Raw genomic sequence first — 21,457 nt, forward strand, 5'->3', positions numbered from 1 at the left:
AGGTCGGGGAGAGCTTGGTGAGGTTGGTGGAGTTCGCGAAGGGGGTGGTTCCTTCAGATCTGTGGGCGGAGACGGAGATTCGATTGATGGGGACGGCCGGATTGAGACTGGTCGATGGCGGGGCAAGGGAGAAGATCTTGGACAGCTGCAGGAGGGTTTTGAGGGTTTCTGGATTCCTGTTCGAGGATGATTGGGCTACTGTTATTACAGGCAGGTGATTTTTTATTTTTATTTTTATTTTTTTTATTTTTTGCCGGCTTTAACTCTGGTCATATTTGTTGGATTCAATAATCCTTCACTCAAAAATGAATAGAAAACAGAACAAGAGAGCAGTATTCATTACAATAGCAAAGTTATTAGGGAGTTTGGTTTACAAGCATAATAGGCATATATATAGAAAACAGGGCTAGCTAGGAAAAGACCAAAATGCCCTTGTGACACATAAATATACTCTAACATCCCCCCTCAAACTCGCGATGGGGCAGCAAGAAGCATCGAGAGTTTGCCAACAAAGAACCAATGACGCTGGGTCATACCATGCGAGCTAGCTGGAAGGGAAAAGTAAGGAATATGCTCAAGAAAGGAAACATGACGAGAGACATACAATTTTCTAGAGTCTGGATCATAACAGCGATAACCTTTTTGCCCAGCACCATAACCAAGAAATACACATATAGCAACGCGAGAGGATAACTTAGTACGTTCTACATGTGGACGAAGAACAAAACATGTAGAACCAAAAACCCTCAAATGAGAATACTCAGGGGTGTGACCAAATAATCTAGCAAAAGGAGAAATGCCTGAGTTATGGGAAGTGGGGATCCTATTGATGAGATAAACAGATGTAAGGACTGCTTCTCCCCAAAACTCACTAGGGACATGAGCAGACAAAAGCATAGAACGGGTAGTCTCAACAATGTGCCTATGTTTTCTTTCAGCTATCCCATTTTGTTGTGGGGTATCCGTACAAGAAGTTTGATGCACGGTACCATCAGATACAAAAATGTCAGAAAGATCCCCCTTAGTATATTCCCCACCCAAATCAGAACGGAAACATTTTACAACAGCAGAGAATTGTGTTTTGACATATGCTTGAAACTCTGTATAAATATTAATGAAATCAGAACGTCGTTTCATCAAATAAACCCAACAGTAACGAGTGTAATCATCAATAAAAGAAACATAATATCTAGACCCCCCTTTAGTGGAAATAGGAGCAGGACCCCAAACATCAGAATGAACCAAATCAAAAGGTGCAAATGAGGTAGATGTACTTGTACTAAAGGGTAAGGCAGAAAATTTTCCAAGTTTACACCCACTACAATCGGAAATATCATGAGAATGCAAGTCACCTAAAACACCACTATTACTCATAAATTTTAGGCGAGAGCCCGAAACATGACCAAGTCGAGAGTGCCACAAATAAAACTTAGAAGAGGAAGATGTCAAATGAAAAGAAGATAGATCAACACCCGTTGCAGCAGCATGAACAGGAATTTGCAGGTCATCCAAAACATAAAGTCCCCCCTTTCTACGGCCTGTCCCAATCATTTTCTTGGATTTTGGATCCTGCACATGACAGGTGGTAGAAGAAAAGTGAACAGAATATCCAGAATCACATAATTGACCAACAGAAACAAGACTCATAGTCAACTTTGGAATGTAGTAAACATCAGATAAGGATATGTTTGTTGTGTGAATGGTACCAATGCCTGCTAATGGCATGGGTGTGCCATCAGCTGTCATAACGGAGGTAGATGGGGGATTACTACTCATGGATGTAAATGATGAACAGTTAGGAGACATATGATGGGAGGCTCCAGAGTCTAAAACCCAATGAGACGAGATGGTACCTGAACCATTTGATGATGACAAACCTGAGGTAAATGGAACAGACGTGGCATAGGGCTGAGACAGAGGGTGAGGCTGACTTTGGGACTGAAACTGGAACTGGCTTGCAATAAATCTCTCAAACTGCTCAGCTATAGAATCAATATTAGGACTCCTGTAAGAATTCAGACTCAGGTGATCCGATGATGGTACCAATGCAGTGGATGAATGAGAATAACTGTTCCGAGGATGACCCCCAGAAAATGTCTTATGTTGCCCACCACGATCACGACCACCACGCCCGCCTCTGCCACGATCTTTACAGTTGTGGGAAAGCTCGATCCTCCAGCCATGTTTACCATCCAAGTCACAGATTGCATCTTGGGCATCTCGGCGATCATCAAAATCAATAAACGCATAACCAAGTGGCCTTCTAGCGACCCAAATACTTCTTATAACTCCGTATGTACGAAACTCATCCTCCAGATCCCGTTTAGTAACACGTGGGTCCAAGTTCCCAACATAAACAGGAGACATTGCCACCAACAAATTAATTGACTACCTATCAGACATCAACAGCAACAAATAATCTAGCAACAATGAGATCAGAACTTCCTTAAGATACAGACATGTGTTCTTAAAGTGCACATTCACTGTGATGGATGCAAGCAGAAAGTCAAGAAATTGCTCCAGAAGATTGATGGGGTTTATACTGTCAGCATCGATCCAGACCACGGCAAGGTGACTGTTTCTGGTAGTGTTGACCCTTAAATAAAACGTCTCTGACCCCGCCTCTCTCTCAAAGGCGCCATCTTTGATGCTCGATTCCTCTTTCCGCTAATAAAGGTGGACTCTTTTGCTCACCAGCTGAAGCTAAGCAGCTCGAGAACAACGACGTACTCGGCGAGCACTGAGAGCACCGGATCTGGGGTCGGTGAGACAGATCTGGGGTCTGAGGTCGAGGGATCTGGCGTCGGCGAGTTCGGATGGCGACGGATCTGGTGTAACTGGCGACGGCGGCGCTTTGTCGTCTTCGTTTGATCGCTCAGATCGGGGACTTCGTCGTCTTCATTTGATCGATCAGATCGGCGTGCTCTGATACCATGTTGGATTCAATAATCCTTCACTCAAAAATGAATAGAAAACAGAACAAGAGAGCAGTATTCATTACAATAGCAAAGTTATTAGGGAGTTTGGTTTACAAGCATAATAGGCATATATATAGAAAACAGGGCTAGCTAGGAAAAGACCAAAATGCCCTTGTGACACATAAATATACTCTAACAATATTTTGCTTAAAGATTGAGGCTTGGAGCATGATTTGTTAGAACTTGGAGTTGAAATTTAGTTGGATGTTTGTGAAATTGAAGTAGATGGTAAATCAGTTGGGTGTCAAATTTTCTTATGCTATTATTAACAATTGGAGAGCAGCTTCCAAGTGCACAAACGTAGTAGAGATTTTCGAGTACATAATTGTGCTAGTAATTTATCTGTAGCCGCAATCTACAAAAAAGTATCCATGGCATTTGATCAGAAACTTGGCATCAATTCACTGATGGTTGATGTTGGGTTAGCAGTCATTCTAAAGCGTCTTCTTGCTCAGAAGGCTTCATAACATTCTTATCTTGATATGATTACATGACAAAGAAAACAAGTGTTGTTTGTCCTTGAATTTCCTATTTTCATTCAGTCTGCTGCTTTTTTGCCCTACATCCCTTAAGCTTATCACTTGCATGCTCTTTCTCTTTTAGTAAGTAGGAGAGGAGGGAGGAAATTAGGGAATCATGTCAAATCCTTGGAGAAAGTTTGAAGGAGAAAGAAATTATTTATGTGCATATGATGCAATAGTGTATGTATATTGCAGGCTGAGGTCAAAGTCGTAGGATGCAGGTTTTTGTGGAGAATGTTTTATACACATTATCAAGCTTTCTGGAAGGTTATTTTTCGGTTTGAGGTAAACTAAAGATATAGTGAGGCTTTAGTAAAACATGGTGAGCTTTGAGAAAAGCATGGTAGGTACCGAAAAATTCTATTGAACTTCATTCATTTTAGAACATGGAAGTAGAGGAAGGCCAAAAAGAAAATTTCTGTTAGAAGTTAGCTTCTGCCTCAATATTATTATTGTTTTATTTTTGCAGCAAAGTAATGGAAAATTAATGTTCTTCTTCCTTTTCTATCAGAGTGAAGACAGTAAAAATGACTCAAATAAGTAGTACCTTGGTTTGGGAATGTGGGATATTGAACTCTCAAGGTAGCAAAACCTAGCATTAGGAATAGCTCTATTTGCATTTGATATTGGTCTATTTGTGTTTAATGATGTCACCAGAACTGTAGCCTTTTGGTTGTGGTTATGTTCAAGCCTTCAATACCCTGTCGTATGATGCTTCTGTTGGATATGAATTATCCTCAATTGGAGGCATATGGAGGCATATTGACAGGTCATGTCAATTGATTGTTGACATCAGCAGATGACACATCTAATTGTAACTATTGTTATGAACGGTTCTTGCATGGCTGTTGTTTATAATTGTTGATTAAAGTGATATATCATGCTGAAAATTTGGTTTTTTGAGGATCTTCAACTTTCAAGATTGCATGGACCTGCAGGCCTTTGACCAGCTATAGACTTCTGCTTGCCTTTAGGAATGGTACTCTGTTGCTTCTTGGGCAGAATTATTACCTAATATCAGCCAATCTAGTATATGGAGCTAAAAACCAGCATAAACTACCATTTTATAATGCATTAAAAAGTCTCCTATTCAAGGTTGCTGATAGCGGATCGCGTCGCGGCGAGGTACCGCTAACTATTTTGGGCTATTGCGAAGAAATAGCGGCAAATAGCGCACAATCAAATAGCGGTCAAATATAAATATATTTAAATATTATAAATAATAAGAAAAATCATATAAAAAATCTAAAAAATCTACAAATGCATACTTGATGCCTAAACTTGAAATAGATGTGTAATAGTTACATAATATTAACAAAATACTATAATTATAAATATTAAAGAATGAAAAAACGTACATGTTTTATCCAAAAGACCGTTATTTGTCCCATTTCTTCAACTTTCAAGTCTTTAATATAAAAATGCTCAACAATAAAAAAGCATTGATTAGTAACATCATCATTATATTAACTACTAGAAATTTGACCTAAAAAAATAAAATATTCTAGTATAGATAAATGACTAAATGACTAAATGAACAAAGCAAGAATATCATCATTATATTAACTACTAGAATTTCACTTGGTACTTGACATTCGTTAGAAAAGCAAGGGGAACCATTTTTAAGCATGCGTATGATGATTAAATGTACACCACTGAAAAATAGCCTCAAAGTAGTAGGAACAGGAAATCTTATTGTACCTAAAAGTTTAGAGCTACATACGTACTACATTCAACTAGCATCAAACACCATATGAAGTTCTCCATCATACTTCAAACATCAAAGGGGAAAAAGGAAAAAAAAACTTGAATGAGAAAAGCCTGACAATTATACTCAAGACAATTAAACCATTAATTAGTTAAACGGAAAACAAAGTGACAGTTTGCAAATTTTCAAAGAGTTAAAAAACAACAAGCTCTAATCAGCTTTCAATACAATATTACTGCAATATCCCCGCAGTCAAATTTAAATCATAAAATTAAATATTTCATCAACATCGTAAAAAAAAGAGTTAAAAATTCTCCAAATTAAACAAGATTCATAGACTTCCAAAGAAAATAAACCAAATAAAGCACTAACCAACTCCAGACCCGATCATCACCGCCAAGATCAGTAGAGATCCAACTGAAGTCATAAAGAACACGATCACGCTCAGCAAAACGAGCCCCCCTAGGGTTTCACGCTCGGAGAACTGGCGGCCGAAGAGGACAAGCGGGGGATCCGAGGGGCGGAAGAGGTAGAGAGAGCACCAGGCGGAGAGGAGAGAGAGGATGAGGAGGAGAGAGAAAGGGTGGGAGAGGAGAGAGAAAGCTAGGGTTAGGGACAGGAGGATGGCGTAGTTGGTACGGAAGTAGGAGAGGTTGGATTTGACGCGGGAGAGGGCGGCGGTGAGGGAGTCGCTGTTGGTGAGGAAGTCGTTGCCGTTGGTGAACGAGAGAGGCGAGAGGCGGGAGAGGAGGCGGCTAGGGCACACTGGGTTCGAGAATCACAGGCGAGAGGCTTTAAATGAAATGCGTTTGGGTCAGGTTCGGGGAGTTTTTTGTTACCCATTGTAGCGGGGTTTAGCGTTATTAAGCGCTTTTTAGTGCTAAAAGGCGCTATTACGCGCTATTCGAGCAGAAAACGGATTTTTCCGCTTAAGCCCACTGCAAACACCCAAAGCGGGGCGGTGAAGCCCCGCGACCGCTATTCGCGGTGCTATTGCGCCGTGATTAGCCGCTTTTTACAACACTGCTCCTATTCTTTTCATTGTTCTGATATTTAGAAAGAGGTTTCAGGAACTGATTTTGAAAATCTAATGCTACAGGAGTTGATGAGGGTATTTATGCTTGGATTGCTGCAAATTATGCTCTTGGTACTCTAGGAGGAGATCCTCAAAAAACCACTGGGATATTTGAACTCGGTGGGGCTTCTGCTCAGGTTTTGTTTTCCATTCAATATCTTACATAGTCTTTTTCTGTTTTTCCCCTGCTGGTTGCTAACTCATTGGTCTTGGATCTGATATGAAAACTTGTGTGTTTGATTAGTTTTTAAGCCAATATTCGGTATCATGTTTCTGACACAGTAGTTGAACATTCTCAATATATTTATTTGTGACTATTATTTAAATAAACTTCATTTGGTCATTTGGCAAACTACTCTGGAAATAGCCTACAGTTTCATACTGAATTTCCTGAATGTAAAGTTGGTAAAAGTCATTGCGCATGCTGATAATTTTTGGCGCTTCGAACCTGGTGCCAGAAGTGTGGCCATTATTGGTAACTATCCTTCCAGAGCATAGCCTTTGATACTAATTCAAATTTCACTGCATCAACATTTTTCTCCTGGAAATTACTAGATTGATTGTGGCTTAAGCAGTATTCTTTTTCCAAAATGAGACTTTTATACCATTATGGAGCTGACCTGACATTTTTTGTTGCTGCTGATTGCTTAGAGGGCGAGCAATGTTAATTTTTTCCTGAGTGCAGGGAGCTCTTGATTTTTATCAGCTTAATGCCTCTTGTCATATATAAATTTGTCTTACAACTTGGGTACTGGACATAAGTTCTTAGAAAATGTAATTTTTTTCCATCAAACAAGAGTAACTGTTATAAATGTTGTAGATGTTTTATTTAGACATTAACCTTGAGATAAAAGCAAACTGTGATAACTTATAGTAACTATGTTTATGAAATTTCAATGCCAGTTTGTAAATAATCTCATAGATCTTATCATCATATGATGTTCTAGAATCTTTGGCCTGGTGAGACATTTATGACACTTTTAGTGTTATTAAAGAATAATATCAATATAGGTATTTAAACTTCCAACATCATCAAATTGGGTGGCTCATGCTTTACGATATAAGGCCTGTCACTTAAATTTTTGTTGCATATTATTATAGGTTGTCGTTGGTACATATTTGAGATGGCAGTTACTGACTGCAGCTTTTAGTTTGGTCCATAATTATATGATTAGAGATTCATAAGTATAGTTTTTTCTATACCAGGTAACATTTGTTTCAAGCGAGCCTCTGCCTCCTGAGTTCTCACATGTTCTTGAATTTGGGGAAGTAAAGTATAATCTATATAGCCACAGTTTTCTTCATCTTGGACAGGTGAGTTTCAACCTGTATTATTATTCAGAATTTATAATTGCGGTATTTACTTCCATTACATCCTTTGCATCTCGGAGACGTAAACATTCCTTCTGCAAAGAGCGGGAGGGGGCTGACCCAAACTTTTAGCTTGGCATCTGATTAGACCCATCCAAGTGGCTGACTCATCCTACACCTAGATTTATGTTAAACCAGACTGATCATCCAGGCCACACCTTTATTGATGGGAGGCTGGTGGCAGATGAGAAAAAAAATAGATGGAAGTTAATGGAAAGATTGACTAATTACCACGATGAAAGCTGTTGCCTTCAGAAGGATACTTGGTGATTAATTACTAATAGAACAATCCAAAGTAGCTGGCAATGCATTGCTTATATAAAAGGAACTTCGCATGTGTAGCGGTTTGTCTTTGTCATACATTTTTCTGTTGCAGACTAAGGACTAATTCATGAATATTGTACAAGGAATACTGCTCTGACAACATTTTGCCCTAGTTTATCAAATAAGTCTACCTGAAATTCCACCTGCTTGCACATTTGTAATTTGTATATCTAGTCATCTTGGTTAATTTTTTTATTCAACATCCATCTTCATTAAATTCCATGTTAATCTTAGATCTCTATTCCTCTAATGCATTTTGCAGAATGTGGCACATGAGTCACTGCAGGAGTTGCTCAGTCCAAAAGACCTACAAACATGTAAGTTGTGTCAATTTGTATCTTTCCTGCTTAATATGCATCACTCCTGTTGACAAATGATATATATAACAACCACGTCCCAAATTTTTGACTTGTTTCTGTAATGTTGGTGGTAACTTATTCAACCTGTTTGCAGTGGTAAATTATTCAACCTGTTTCCAGCTCATTTAAGCAAGTTTTATGAATTATGATGTCTACATCCGCAATGTGACATCGGCAACCTGATAGCTATTTCTTTTTTGGCAATGTTGTTTAGAAATGTATTGACATGTAATCTTCAAAGCAGCTGCTAATCTTGTCCAGCCTGCCACCTTTAAAGATCCCTGCACTCCTAGAGGTTATTTGCACGATGGGGAACCATTGACGCTTTCTGATAGTGCTCTCAGTTTGAAGATGAACTACCGCCCTATTGCACATGCAGTTGGTAACTTTTCAGAATGTAGGTCTGCTGCCCTGATGTTGCTACAGAGAGGAAAAGGTAAGCAAGTATTGTAGTCACTCTTTAAATTGATTGAATTGATCTCATAATGACACGTGCGAACTTGATGTTGCTTTGTAGCTTCTGAAACTAATGCATCTAGATTTACTAGCAACAGAGTTTCTTCCTGTCACATGTTTTCTTTTTTCTTTTTCTTTTTTTTTTTATTTTCCCCCTTGAAAATAAGTTTTCCTGTTCGAAAAAGAATGCCTCTTCTCTCTTGCATCAACGATATTTTCTTTCTTCACATTTAATATACATGTACCCAATGATAGTTATCTTTTCTATTTGCAGATAAATGCATGTACTCAAGCTGCCTCTTGGGATCAGGTTTCATACCTAATCTGCAAGGCAGATTCATAGCCACCGAAAATTTCTTTTATACTTCAAGGGTATATTTCTCTCTCAGATTTTTCATTTATAGTTCTGGGGATCTACATATGAATAGGAGACTACAGTCTTCACCAGTAATCTTTTGTTACATCAAAATGAATCATCTTTTTACTATTCAGAGTATACCATCTGTATGCCTATAAACTTCAATATGTTCTTCATCTTCTTTTTGTAGTTCTTCGGGTTGGGTTCAGCATCATTTCTTTCTGATTTGGTATTAGCTGGTGAACGATTTTGTGAGGAAGATTGGTCAGAGCTAACAAAGAGGTACCCTACTCTGGAAAAGGAAGAATTATTGCGTTATTGTTTCTCTTCCGCATACATTGTTGCGTTGCTTCATGACAGTCTTGGAATTGCCATGAATGATAGACGGTACGCTCTTTCACTTTAATCCATGATGTCATTGGATTTTCTGCTATTGGTTCTATTAATTCTTTGTTAAAATATAAGAATACCATATGCTTCCCATATAATTTAGATGGGAATTTAAGTTAATTATGTAGTTACCAGGGTTTAAGCTTATATCTTCTGTATGATAATCGTACATAGTCCTATGGCATGTTGCTCAAGGGACCTGGCTTCCAGAAATCCTATGTCGAACAATCTATTGGTATGAGATACTTTGGACTGTAATAGACAAGCTGGCATGGACATGACACACTGATACATGTCTGATGAGATATGACCTCATGATATAAGGTTCCACGCTACACAAGAGATGATTTTATCAGTGAGTTAAAATTCTTCATTCCCCTTCTGGAGAATTTGGTAATCATACTTATTCGTAGTAGGTTGCCTGTGAACTTGATTAGTCATCACTGATGTTTTCATTAGTTCTTTTCTTCATTATGTTTTAGTCATCTTTTGTTTGCTCGTTTTAATGTCTCATATAATGAAATTATTATGAATGTACTATATTCAGTATCATGGATCTAACAGACGAGCTCCAGCTATCTTAACTTCACAATAATTTAGTTGGATGTATTCTCGTAATCAGGATTCAATTTGCAAATCAAGTGGGCGATGTACCTCTTGATTGGGCATTAGGAGCCTTTATCATGCAGAAGACATCGAATCAGAGCAATGCTGAGTCATCTGGCTTGCTGACCAATTTTTTCGGCGAAGACTCATCAGTCTATCTTCCCCTGGTCATTGGTTTCATGATTCTGATTTTTGCAGTATGGTCCCTGTCCAGATGGAGAAAACCCCAGTCCAAGATGATATATGATTTGGAGAAAGGGCGTTATATCACTAAACGCATCCTAAAGAGGTGATATTAAACGCATCTCTAAGAGGTGATATTTGCTCGTGGGTTTGCGTTTTTCCCACACAGCCCCAGTCATTTTCAATTATTTACACTTATTATTTTTGTGCTGACTTTTCCATGGTATCTTAAACAAATGCGATATGTCTCAATAATGGAAGAGAACAGCTAGTGGGGGTTTGAGGAAGCTCCGTGTTGTATTCTGTATCATATTCCTTGATTACTAGAGCTTATTGGAACCAGGAAACCGCGTTGCGAAACATGATTTTGATGGCATTTTTGTAAACACTGCAACGTATAACGAATGAACTTAATGAATTACAGAAATGAATCCCCGAAGCGGTTGTATTCTGCTTTTCGTGTAGAGATTTGTAATGGTGACCACTGTTATGACATGAAAGATTGAAAGAAAAATATATAAAAGCCATCAGAACTCCAGTATAATGTTGCAAGAATATTTGGTGTCCAATCCAAACATCAACTTTAGAAGTTCAAAAGAGAGGAATTCAAAGATTTAGATGCAAGCTTAAATAAAGTTTTTGATTAATTACAATCAGAATCAATGTCGCTTTGTTCTCCTGAATGTTGAAAAAAGCTAAAAAAAGCATTTGTTGTCATGAAAGTTGATGTTGGGCATGATCAACATGGGATGCTATGTATGTTAGGCTAAGTTGTTGAAGACCTGTAGCTTCTTCTTGGCAGGCATCCGGGTTGATGGCACCCTGAGTCCCTCCTCATATTGTTCTTGCAGTACACGATGGCTTCGCTCAGCTTCTCGTCGCGATCTCTTATCGACATCTGGCTATAATATCCATTTTCACTCTGCTTCGCCGGCTTATTCCTCATCTTCTTCTCCCGTGGTGACCCATCTCCATAAATAATAATGCATTCCCTGTGACAAACCCAACACTCGGCCAACTTGTCTTTGATCACCTGCCAAAACTTCACAAGGCGACGCTGGGAGCCCTCGTCATGATCCGGTGTGGCAGCAGAGGCTTTTGTTTTGCTACTCGCGAAGGCAATGAGCTTTTTCTTGGAGGACGAGGTTTTGTTGGTATTGTGGAGACTGATGGGCTTGAGTTCCAACACCCACGCATCAAATGAGGGATCGTAGGTGAAGGCCAACGCATCCATGAGGCAAGAAAATTTCAATCAACAAGGTCACAAATATTTGTTTAAGCTTTGATGTGGTTCGGAAATGAAGGTATTATGAGTATTTGTAGCCATTTAATTACCTTATTTTTGTTTCCTTATATGATTTAGGATGACCAACTTCACTTTCATCGTTGAAACGTTGCATTTATGGAAATTTCTCCTATTCAAAATTTCGAATCTTACGGACGGTGTTCAGACTGATTACCGACTCGTTGTTGAACAGTAAGAAAGTACCAATTTTCACTAAATTTGGGCCTGTAAGTTTGCTGTGTGAAGGCCTAGAAATGGGCCTGAGTTTTCTCCGAAATGGAGATGATGCGAAAAGAATCCTTGCCATTTCTTACCAAATATTTCCTTTTTTTAAAATAATCTTATCTACAATATCTTAAGGAAAATATAACAATTTTCCCGGCATGATATCACGAATATTTAGCTGAGGAATATTTAATTATGAGAGAAAAAGACATGGACATAATAAATATTTTTAAAAAAAATAATACTCTGTTTTTCCTCACTGAAATCAGTAATTCCGTGGAATATTTTAATTTTTAAGAAAGCTTTTTAGGATCTATTTTACTTTGGAACTTCTTTAACTTGAATTATTTTCTCTTTTATTGTTATTTTGAGAGTAAACAAATAGGACGATGCCATTAAAATGCGTCGATTCATTTCGATTTATTGTTGGCTCCAAGTCTAGTATGCGTGAGAGAACGATGATCCACAGATATTAATTAGTTACACATAATCAAGTTCTTCTTTCTTGATAGCCACACATAATCTGCGCGTAACTATCAAACAATAATTGCTGCGGTTACTTGTAAATATCAGAATCAAAGTGAATTTTATGAAGAGTGTTGCTATAGGGACCCCAAATAGTGGACCCCTTGAGGGGACAAGTGATGTGTCAGCTCCTGGGGGCTTGATATACTGTTCATGAACAGTGTATCAAGCCCCAGGGGCTGACACATCACCTGTCCCCTCAGACGGTCCCTTATTTGGGGTCCCAGAGGAGTTTTCCTTTTATGAATGGTGATACTTTTGAAGCATCATCTGACATCCAACATTGGTAATTCAAAAAGACCAGGATTTTTTATGATAAAATATTTCACCTTTTTGAAATTAAAATAAATACAGGCAGGAGAGTTTTATTTAGATCACACACGTCAATTTGTACGATGTTATGCCTACGGATAGTTCTTTTTATTTTTTTTTATTCTCTTTCTATTGTTTATCTCTTTTTTTCGGAAGAGGGTGATAAAAAGATGGTATATTCTTTCTCATTTCAATAACTAGTATGTACCCGTGCAAAGCACGACGGCTTATTTTTTCTATCATTGTATTTTAAATTTGCGTCTCTAAGTTTTAATACATTTGATTTAATTAAATAACTTATTTTTTCTATTATTGTATTTTAAATTTGCGTCTCTGTAAGTTTTAATACATTTGGAAAGAGGGGTGATACATTTTAAGTAGCAAAATTTGAGAGCCGCGACAGCGTATTGGAATTAGACATTAAATAGTTCACGGACGGCGTTATAACATAATTTGGCTTTCGAAGTGCCTCATGCATGGGATCCATAGGAACCCTTTTAGCACTTAATAAATTGTTGCTTTGGATGTCTTCTTGGTTTTTGGCTCCACTCTCTTTAATATTTTCTTCAAAAATAGATGGTATAGAAAAAACCTTTACATGAGACATGATTAATTACCAGGATTCAACAAGAGCAAAAGAATCTCTACGTGTCGAAAGCAGAGATGGATGTTTAACAAAAGAAATAGAATATTTACAAACCAATAAAATCATTTGCAGAGCAACACCAAATGTGGATGTTATACACAGAGGGGGTTATNTTCAGGCCGATCGAAAAAGCAATGTGTTGAGGAAAGGGAACAGAATCTCCAATAATTTGCCTCTTAAGTGATACGTGGGCCATAATGTGTGTCCTCGATTAATCGCTTATCTTTTCCTCGATTAGTTCTATAGTTTTCTTGTTCTAATGTTAATTAAGTCAAACTAAGCCAGCACCCTGAATTGTTTATTGAAGTGCATCCCTTCTTTTTTCTAAACTAAATTAGAAATTTTTTAGTTGATTCGCTTATCATACAGGTGGATGTGTTATACAGTTAGGAATTTTGAGATGGTGATGGAGGACAAAAAGTTATATAGGTTCGAAAAATTAGATTAGGAAATAAATTCAATGCTAGAGTCAAATTAGATTAGGAAACATATTCAATTTTGTTCGGGTTTGTTCGGGTTGGACCTGTTTCGCCGTTACGCGCATTTCGTTGTTTCGTTGACTTGTCTGCTTCACCAATTCGCTTTATGCGTTTCGTTAGCTTGTAGGCGGCTGACGAGTGCGCGGGCCACTTGAAGCTGGATTCGCTTTATGCGTTTCGTTAGCTTGTAGGCGGCTGACGAGTGCGCGGGCCACTTGAAGCTGGCTGATGAGCGTACGAGCTTGTTGCGATGTCATCAGTGATTCGCCGCTTTGTTGTCGACGGATCGTCGTCTCGAGCTATGTTCGGGATCTATAGCCATTTTTTGACGCCTACAGTTATTCCTACTATCGTATCCCCCGTTACTTTGCATTGTGATAACTGTGGAGCAATTGCACAAGCTAGAGAACTTGGTGCTTGTAGGGTGAAAATTTGATTCTTCCGAAGGAAGGAGTTTCGTTTGTATTTATAAGAAAGCTTATTACAAACTAACAAATCAAATGTTTACAACAGAAGCAGAGGGAAGGCCCTCTTTGTTTTTGTGTGGGGACTTTAGGTGGCTATAGGACGCTTCGCTCGATGCTCGGGTCGAGTCTGCTTCCCTTGGACCGTTTGAATGAGGTTGCTGGAGAGCTTCAGTTCGCAGTAGAAGCTCGAAGTAATGGAGTTCGGGTCTGCTTAGTTCGTCGGCGATCGGAGCTCGGAACTAGGCAGCAGTGCTGTAATGCAAGGATTTGCTAACAGCTTGGTCTCAACTCTTTTTTCTCCAAGTTTTGCGACCTCTCTTCCATCGTGCTGGAAGGGGTTTTTTAAATGAAAGAAGGACAGCTTGATTTCTCCTTGAATTGTGGGATGTGACCACATCCTCTTCAGAGACGTCTCGCCGTTCCTCGATACCATGAATGGTCATTCCAGGGATTGTGCTCTATGTCCTGTCACCTACGCTGGGAAGGCCCATTCTTGTATGTGAGGCAACAAACGACTGCTATCCGAGTGGATTTGACCAGCATTAATGAACCGCATTTATGAGTTCGCAGATCGATGAAGTGTCTGTCCGATCACTTGTACTGTGCGTGACCGCCCGGCGTGCTTTGAGCACGATGCTTTCTCCTTTCCGGCCAGGAGAGGCGGTGAATCCCTTCGGGTCGAGAGAGATGGGAAGGTCCATCTCAGCACGTGGGGTAGTGGATACCCAGCTGTACTGACGGTTTTGGGGCTTGCTGGCGGATTCGACTCCGAACTCGGGCAGGCGAGTTGAGCGAAGAGCGAATTTCCGCCATCCTGATCGACCCTGACTCATGCTGGCGAGTCGACCGTTAGGCGAACCTGGACTTGAGTACAGTCGACGTCTACGCGGTTTAGGTCCGTGCCAGAGAATTGGGCGTGCGAACTCTTCTCGTAGGCAAATTTCCTGTAGACCCATAGAGGTATTTTTTACCGTCTACAAGACCCCCTTCAAAGTTTTCAGACCTGAACTGGCTTGCGTGTGGTCTGGAATACTTTGAATGAAGAAATTGTTGGCGAAGCAAGTGCCTTCGATTTCTCTTAGGATTTTTAGCAAATCCTCAGCTATCAACGGGTTTGATGTGCCTTTACCGATTACCGTTTGAATCGGGCTAGCCATACTATTCTCCTCAGTATGATGAGTTGTCGAACAGTTTCTCTTAGGCTTAATGCTAAGATTTCTGCTCTAACCCTTAGCCATCTGGGGCGTGGGTTTCAACCGTTTAAGCAAGGTCATTCTTTTGGCTTTGTTCGTAATTTTACCTTTGAGGGCGAATGCATCGCCAAGGCGAAATTAGTTTTTGAGAGCCAATTTTCGCGCGACTCGTGGGGTTATGCCCAGTATTTGCAGGCGAAACCCTTCCTTTTGTAGGCGGAACCGGATCTGACGAGAGATGAGCCACGCGTCTGCTGATAGAGCCTCGTGCTTCCCAGCTAAGACATTGGATCGTGGCGATCGTGACTAGACAGCACGATCTTCGTGCGTTTCGCCCTGCGACGTATCGTGGCCGTGGTTCTCGGACTCAACCGTCGGATTCAACCGCCAATCTCGGTCCCTTCGATGCACTGAGGGTGATCTGGGCCGTCGAATTTGATCGTGGCCCCGTTTCCTGTCCGTTAGGGTTTTCGCCTTTCGAGGGCAGTCGTGGCCACGTGGACAACTCCGCCCTTCTAAATCAGCCGTTTTCCTCCATTGGGAGTTACCGTGCTTTCAAGTCTTGAAAGGGAACATCTAAGGAAAGAATTCCCGCTTCTTCTCGCAATGGCTCCGAAATCCAAGAGGTGTAAAGTGAGGGGTGCAGGCCCCGGACGTTACTCCGACCGTCTCTCTGCCGGCATGCCTGCCGGTGCTATGGAGTCGTGCCCAGGTACGTTGATGGATTCGTTGGGCGATCCCTTGCAGGCCTTAGGCGTCGGATTTAGGGAGATGAGTGTTGCTTATTTCCCCGATTTGGGGCAAAGTTTGCCCTATTTTGCCTTTAGAGGATGAGTACTGTCGTCTCCGCGGGCGAGCCCTTCAGCGGGAAGGAGGCGAACTCCCTTTTTGTAAGGCGAGTCCGGCCCCTTCCTGTTAGAGGGACGTCTAGTCTGTAGGGGCAGACTTTATTCGAAGTGGGTTCCTCTTTGCCTGTTGTTCCCAGGACTGCTGTTGTGACGTTTGATCATCGTCAATAACTGCTGCAGGTACGTCCTCTTCATCATGAGGTACGAGATCCGAATCCGGAGGATTAACCATCGGTTGGTTTCTCTCGATCTTCCGCCTTCTGATGAAGCGTTCAGCTTGTTCTCCTCGAGCCTTCAACTCTTTCCAGGTATTGAGCGGCTCTATTCCCATCACGTCCAAGATGTCAATGGACAAGTTGTTCTGACAAGTCTGCAAGAGGAATTCCTCCGTGACGGGATCCCTGCAGTTCATTGCCTGATTGCGGAAGCGTTTGATGAAGGTATCCACCGACTCTCCGCCTTTTTGTTTCTCGTCGAAGAGTGTCCTGATCGACACCTCGGTGTCATCATCGAAGAAATGGGCGAGAAACATGCCTTCCAAGTCCTCCCAGCTGTTGATGCTTCCGGGCTTGAGACGGCGGTACCAATCGAAGGCAGGCCCGCGAAGGGTGCCAACGAATGACCGAACCATCAAAGGCTCGTTGCCCGAGATTACTCCCAAGTGAGACTTGAAGTAGATCAGATGTTGAGTGGGCGAGCCCTTTCCGTTGAACGGCGTGAAGTTGATCAGGTTGAACTTCGCCGGATACGGGATCGAATCCCACTTTCTCGGGTAAGGACACGGAATGCCGGTCCTCTTCACCTCCCGAACAAACATTAGGGCTTCGATTTTTCTTTCGAGCTCCTTTATCTTTTCGGCCTCACCCATATCCTGTTTTGGATAAGTTTCGAGAGGAATCATACGGCCACCCCCAGTGTTGTCACTACTGGTGGGTCCACCCCCAGCGCTATCATCACTGGTGGGTCCACCCCCAGCGCTGTTAATTTTAGTGGGGCCACCCCCAGTATTCTTGGGTGGTGCGTTGGCCATGACGATTTCGACCACCTCCGGCTCGCTGTTGACTGCAGCGTTCTGGGTGCGATGGTTGGACTCGACTAGCCGGTTCGACAGAGCTCGGATTCGTTGATCGTGCATTTGTCTCATCTCTTGCATAGCCACTTCCATTTCAAACTTGAAGATTTCCTTCTGCTTAGTCAGGGCCTCTTCAATGATTTTGGCTATCTGATCTGTATTGACCATGAGCACCTCTCGAGCTTGCCCTATGCTAGACGTTGTGTCGTCAGAAGCGAGAGCGGAATAGGAATCCGAGAGTTCATCATCGGAATGTACTCCCTCATGGATCCCACAGTAATTGTCATATCTGACGGCTTCTAGCTGAAGCTGAGCTGTTCCCGAATTGACCCTGCTTCCTGGAGAGGAATTAGGGTCGGAATCACTTGAAATGATTGGGGATTTTCCCTTGTTGACCATGTTGATAGTCACTTCTAGGGGTTCATCATCTCGAGCAATCGATCCTCTTTGGTGGGAACGCCTTGATTTGGGCTTTGTCGTTCCATCGGAGATTCCCTCGGATATCGAGACCCTCTGTGGAGCGGTCTTGGGGCAGCTACAGGCTGATAATACTGCCCTGATAATTTTGGTACACGGACAGTGAGAATCCGCTTCCCGGGTGTTTCTCTTTCGAGATTCATCCGCACCCCCAGCCCGATAGTACAACTCATCGACGTTGCCGTCGGAGTAACCTATCGGCTGCTCACATGGGTTCTCAGGTATAACGCGTTCGTTTGTCGGACGCGTCTTCTTCTGAGTAATCATTGCCTTGTTGGCCTCCGCAAGAGTCGCACGTTTGGAATCACTCCTTTGTGAGGGTGAAACCTTAACGGGCTCTTGGTCCTTTGCACGCACCGCCGAGCTGGTTGTTGCAAAGATCGATTTGTTAGGAGATTGCGCACGACCCCCAGTCTGGATGTTGGCTTGAAGCTCCTTCAGCGATCTCCAGCTTTCCTTGACAAGCGCTTTTCCTCGATTCTCGGGTAGAGCGTCGATACGGTTGTTCAGAGGATTCTTGAACTTGGGGAAATCCACGCTGCGGTGGGGCTTTACCGAAGGTTCGGGACCTGAAATGGACGAAGGTTGGAGAGCAATATTACCTGCTTTTACCTTAGGCGTCGATTTGGCCTTCGGCATCCAAACTCGTTCGGATTTCGGCGATCTCTTAACTGCCTCTCCCTTTAGCATTTCTCGTGCTTTTTGGACTAGGGCTCGGGCATGCGCACGCAAGGCGCGACGCTTCTGGATTCGCTCCTCGAGAGTAGAACGGGTTCTTTTGACTTGAACCCATTTGTTCGTTTCTTCTTCGGAGGAGGGGCTGGTTGTTTGCCGTGGTTGCTCCTGGCGTTGCCTGGATTTTAGATCTACGTTATAGCGGATCCCATCCATCGGCTCCAAAGCTTCGGCCAGCTGTCGAGCAAGACGTTGACGCTGTCTTTGTCGTGCTCTCTTTGATAATGCCGGAGCGTCTTCAGAAGTCATCTCCTCGGCGGAAGAGGAATCCGGATCTGCGATCTCGACCAGGTTGGACGACGTGGGGACGTCGCGTGGTGCAAGTGCAGAGGCGGCAACGGGGTCTTGGATTTTTGAACCGAAGGACCTGCAATCATTTATGAAAGAGGTTACCTTTCTGTACCCGTTTGGAGAGGCGGATCTGGAGGAGGAGGAAGAGAGGCCTTCTTTGAACCGTTGTTGATCGAGCTCGTGTTCTTCATTCACCCCGATCTTGAGTGCTGGTTGCGTCACGACGGCGTCGGTTGCGATGCCGTTGGCTCCCACTGTGGTCGCCAGTCTGTTTGCGGAAAAAGTTGTTGTATTCATTGCTGCATTCATTACAACTTTGATCGTTACAATGAAATAAAAAGATAGCCTTTTTATAAGACCGGTACACAATGAAAACAAAATAGATACAACTCTTTTCAAACAAACGCAAGATCTGTTTGTCATCTCTTGCTTGCGTGGGTCTTTTGCCTGTGACGGGGATGTTGATATCCGTGGACCACCGGGGCACTCAGATCTGGTCCGGATAAATCGGACAGAGTTTCGTTGATCCGCGTGAGATCTAGAAACTTTCTGATCCGGATAAATCGGACAGAGCTTCGTCTATCCGCGGAGGGATATAGAAGCAGAGCTTCGTCGATCCGCGTGAGATCTAGAAGCTATAAGCGTATGCCTCGGCTAAAGCGAGGTAATAGCTCTTCTTAGTATCAACGCTAAGGCCGATACTAAGGATCTGACGGGCGATGAAGGCTCTGATCAAGGCCTCTCCTCCTCTTGTTGAAGCACACGGGCACTCTTCACTGCAGCAGGGCTTCGCCAAGCTCTCCAAAAATCCTCCCCCTCTCTCTCTAGCCTTGCTCCAAGACAAAAGAAATCCAGCCCTTTGAATGGGTGTCTCGGAATTTCCGAGACACCCTTGGGGTGTCTCGGCTTTTCCGAGACACCCCTGGGGTGTCTCGGATTTTCCGAGACACCCTAGGGTGTCTCGGAAATTCCGAGACACCCCTGGGGTGTCTCGGAATTTCTGAGACACCCCTGGGGGTGTTTCGGAACTCCGAGACGTCCGTAAGGTGTATTTGATCGTTTCCCCGTAGATTCTTCGTACGAACTCGGATTTGAGCGATTCCGGGTGCGTTGGATGCGTGACGAAGAGTTCGATCCGCTCTGATGGTTGGATTGTCTTTAGAGTGGTCGAGGCACGGAGGGCGTTGTCCTTTTTGTAAACAGTGCCGGGCTTCCCGATTGGTCCGAGTCTTCGTGATTCCGAAGTCCTATCCGCTCGTGTAGCTCGTCGATTCACTTCAGTCGTTCGTCGACGTCGATTAGGCTCATGTGGATTGGATGGTGACGTCATCGCGCTCAGTTACACATGAACGTTGTCCGAGAACTATAGCGCAATTATTTCGAGATGCCTTACACCGCGCTCCCCGACTTGCGTCCGGTCTTGGTTGGTTCCGAAAATCCATCCGCTCACTAGTCGCGACTCACTTCAGTCGTCCGTCGCACGTCTCATTAGGCCATGTGCGATCGGATAGCTGAACGTTCATCGATCGTCTCTTTAACACTGAACCTCGTTCGTGGAACTAAATAGGCAATTTTCCGATGCCTACACGTGAACCCTTAGAGTTTCGTGCCATCGAATTTGATTGTATGATTTCATCAAAACATCAACTAATCGACGAAAACGGGCAAGTTTCTCCAAAACCGGCCGACGTACGAGGCAAAACGGGACTCGAGATGCCCTGGGCGTGTCTCCCCCTTGGCCGAGACACCTTGGGTGTCTCGCCAAGCCGGAGACACCTGCGTGTCTCGGTCTTTGGGCGAGACACACCCTCTTCCCCTTTGTTAAGGCATCAAAAATTCCGAATACGGGTCCCACCATTCAACAGCCGGTTAGTTAACGATCGACGATTTTGAACGTCACTACCGTACACAAGATTCAAATGACACGTTGAGCAATTGAAGCAACCACGGAGTTACGTGCAGCGACAGAATACTGCAGATCACCGGGATACGGCGTTGACCGAAAAACCCCGCGAGTTCACCGCAGGCAATTGGACCCAACGCCCTCCGTGTCCCGATCACCCCACTGAAATCAAACGTCGGGGCCTACAGAGCTCTCGTCGTCAAGATATCCAACAATCCGAAATCACTCAAATCCCGAGTATCGGCACAAGAACTCAACGAAGAACAACGGCGGCCGACAACGACCGGACTCGAGACTGAACCGCCCCACCTATGGGAACCTCGGCAGGCTCGAAAACCCGAGGGGTCTTGGCAAAGCCAAGCACCCCAGGGGTGTCTCGCCAGCCAGACACCCCCAAGGGTGTCTCGGCAAGCGAACCTTAGAGTGTCTCGCGCTGGGCCGGACACCCAAGGGCGTGTCTCGGCCAGGCCGAGACACCCCCAAGGGATGTCTCGGTTTGACCGAGACACCCCCCTAAGGCGGTGTCCTATCAACAGCCCCTACCCCCCTTTGTTTTCCTATAAATAGGCCCTAGAGCCTCCATTCTCTTGGCCTTGTTTTGGGAGAGAAATTTCAGATCTAGAGCTTAGCCTTTTGAGATCTGACAATTCCAGAGATGAGATAATCATCC

General features: G+C 42.9%; 3 protein-coding genes across 3 annotated transcripts; 1 reads left to right on the plus strand and 2 right to left on the minus strand.

The window, feature by feature from the left end:
- Positions 7-10,787, plus strand: LOC109832566 (probable apyrase 6). Its single transcript, XM_020399912.1, has 8 exons — positions 7-210; positions 6,307-6,419; positions 7,489-7,596; positions 8,240-8,294; positions 8,581-8,772; positions 9,067-9,164; positions 9,341-9,537; positions 10,163-10,787. Exons 1-8 carry the CDS (start codon positions 87-89, stop codon positions 10,437-10,439), a joined length of 1,164 nt encoding a protein of 387 aa, XP_020255501.1. The 5' UTR covers positions 7-86; the 3' UTR covers positions 10,440-10,787.
- LOC109832567 (serine/arginine-rich splicing factor RSZ22A-like) lies at positions 1,319-3,027 on the minus strand. Its single transcript, XM_020399913.1, has 2 exons — positions 1,878-3,027; positions 1,319-1,569 (listed from the first exon to the last, which is right to left on the minus strand). The coding sequence occupies exons 1-2, from the start codon at positions 2,365-2,367 to the stop codon at positions 1,532-1,534; spliced, it is 528 nt and encodes a 175-aa protein (XP_020255502.1). The 5' UTR covers positions 2,368-3,027; the 3' UTR covers positions 1,319-1,531.
- On the minus strand, positions 5,575-6,050 carry LOC109835799 (PRA1 family protein B2-like). The gene is made up of 2 exons (XM_020403841.1): positions 6,047-6,050; positions 5,575-5,972 (listed from the first exon to the last, which is right to left on the minus strand). The coding sequence occupies exons 1-2, from the start codon at positions 6,048-6,050 to the stop codon at positions 5,575-5,577; spliced, it is 402 nt and encodes a 133-aa protein (XP_020259430.1).

Source organism: Asparagus officinalis, chromosome 3, assembly GCF_001876935.1.
Source record: "Asparagus officinalis chromosome 3, Aspof.V1, whole genome shotgun sequence".
NCBI lineage: Eukaryota > Viridiplantae > Streptophyta > Magnoliopsida > Asparagales > Asparagaceae > Asparagus > Asparagus officinalis.

Excerpts from the sequence above, each read along its gene's own strand:
- LOC109832566 (XM_020399912.1), top strand. The coding sequence starts at position 87 with ATGGGGACGGCCGGATTGAGACTGGTCGATGGCGGGGCAAGGGAGAAG. Across the intron at positions 211-6,306 it reads TTGGGCTACTGTTATTACAG|GAGTTGATGAGGGTATTTAT; the intron begins GCAGGTGATTTT and ends CTAATGCTACAG. Across the intron at positions 9,165-9,340 it reads ATTTCTTTTATACTTCAAGG|TTCTTCGGGTTGGGTTCAGC; the intron begins GTATATTTCTCT and ends TTCTTTTTGTAG.
- LOC109832567 (XM_020399913.1), bottom strand. The coding sequence starts at position 2,367 with ATGTCTCCTGTTTATGTTGGGAACTTGGACCCACGTGTTACTAAACGG. Across the intron at positions 1,570-1,877 it reads GTCTGTTCCATTTACCTCAG|GATCCAAAATCCAAGAAAAT; the intron begins GTTTGTCATCAT and ends TGTCATGTGCAG.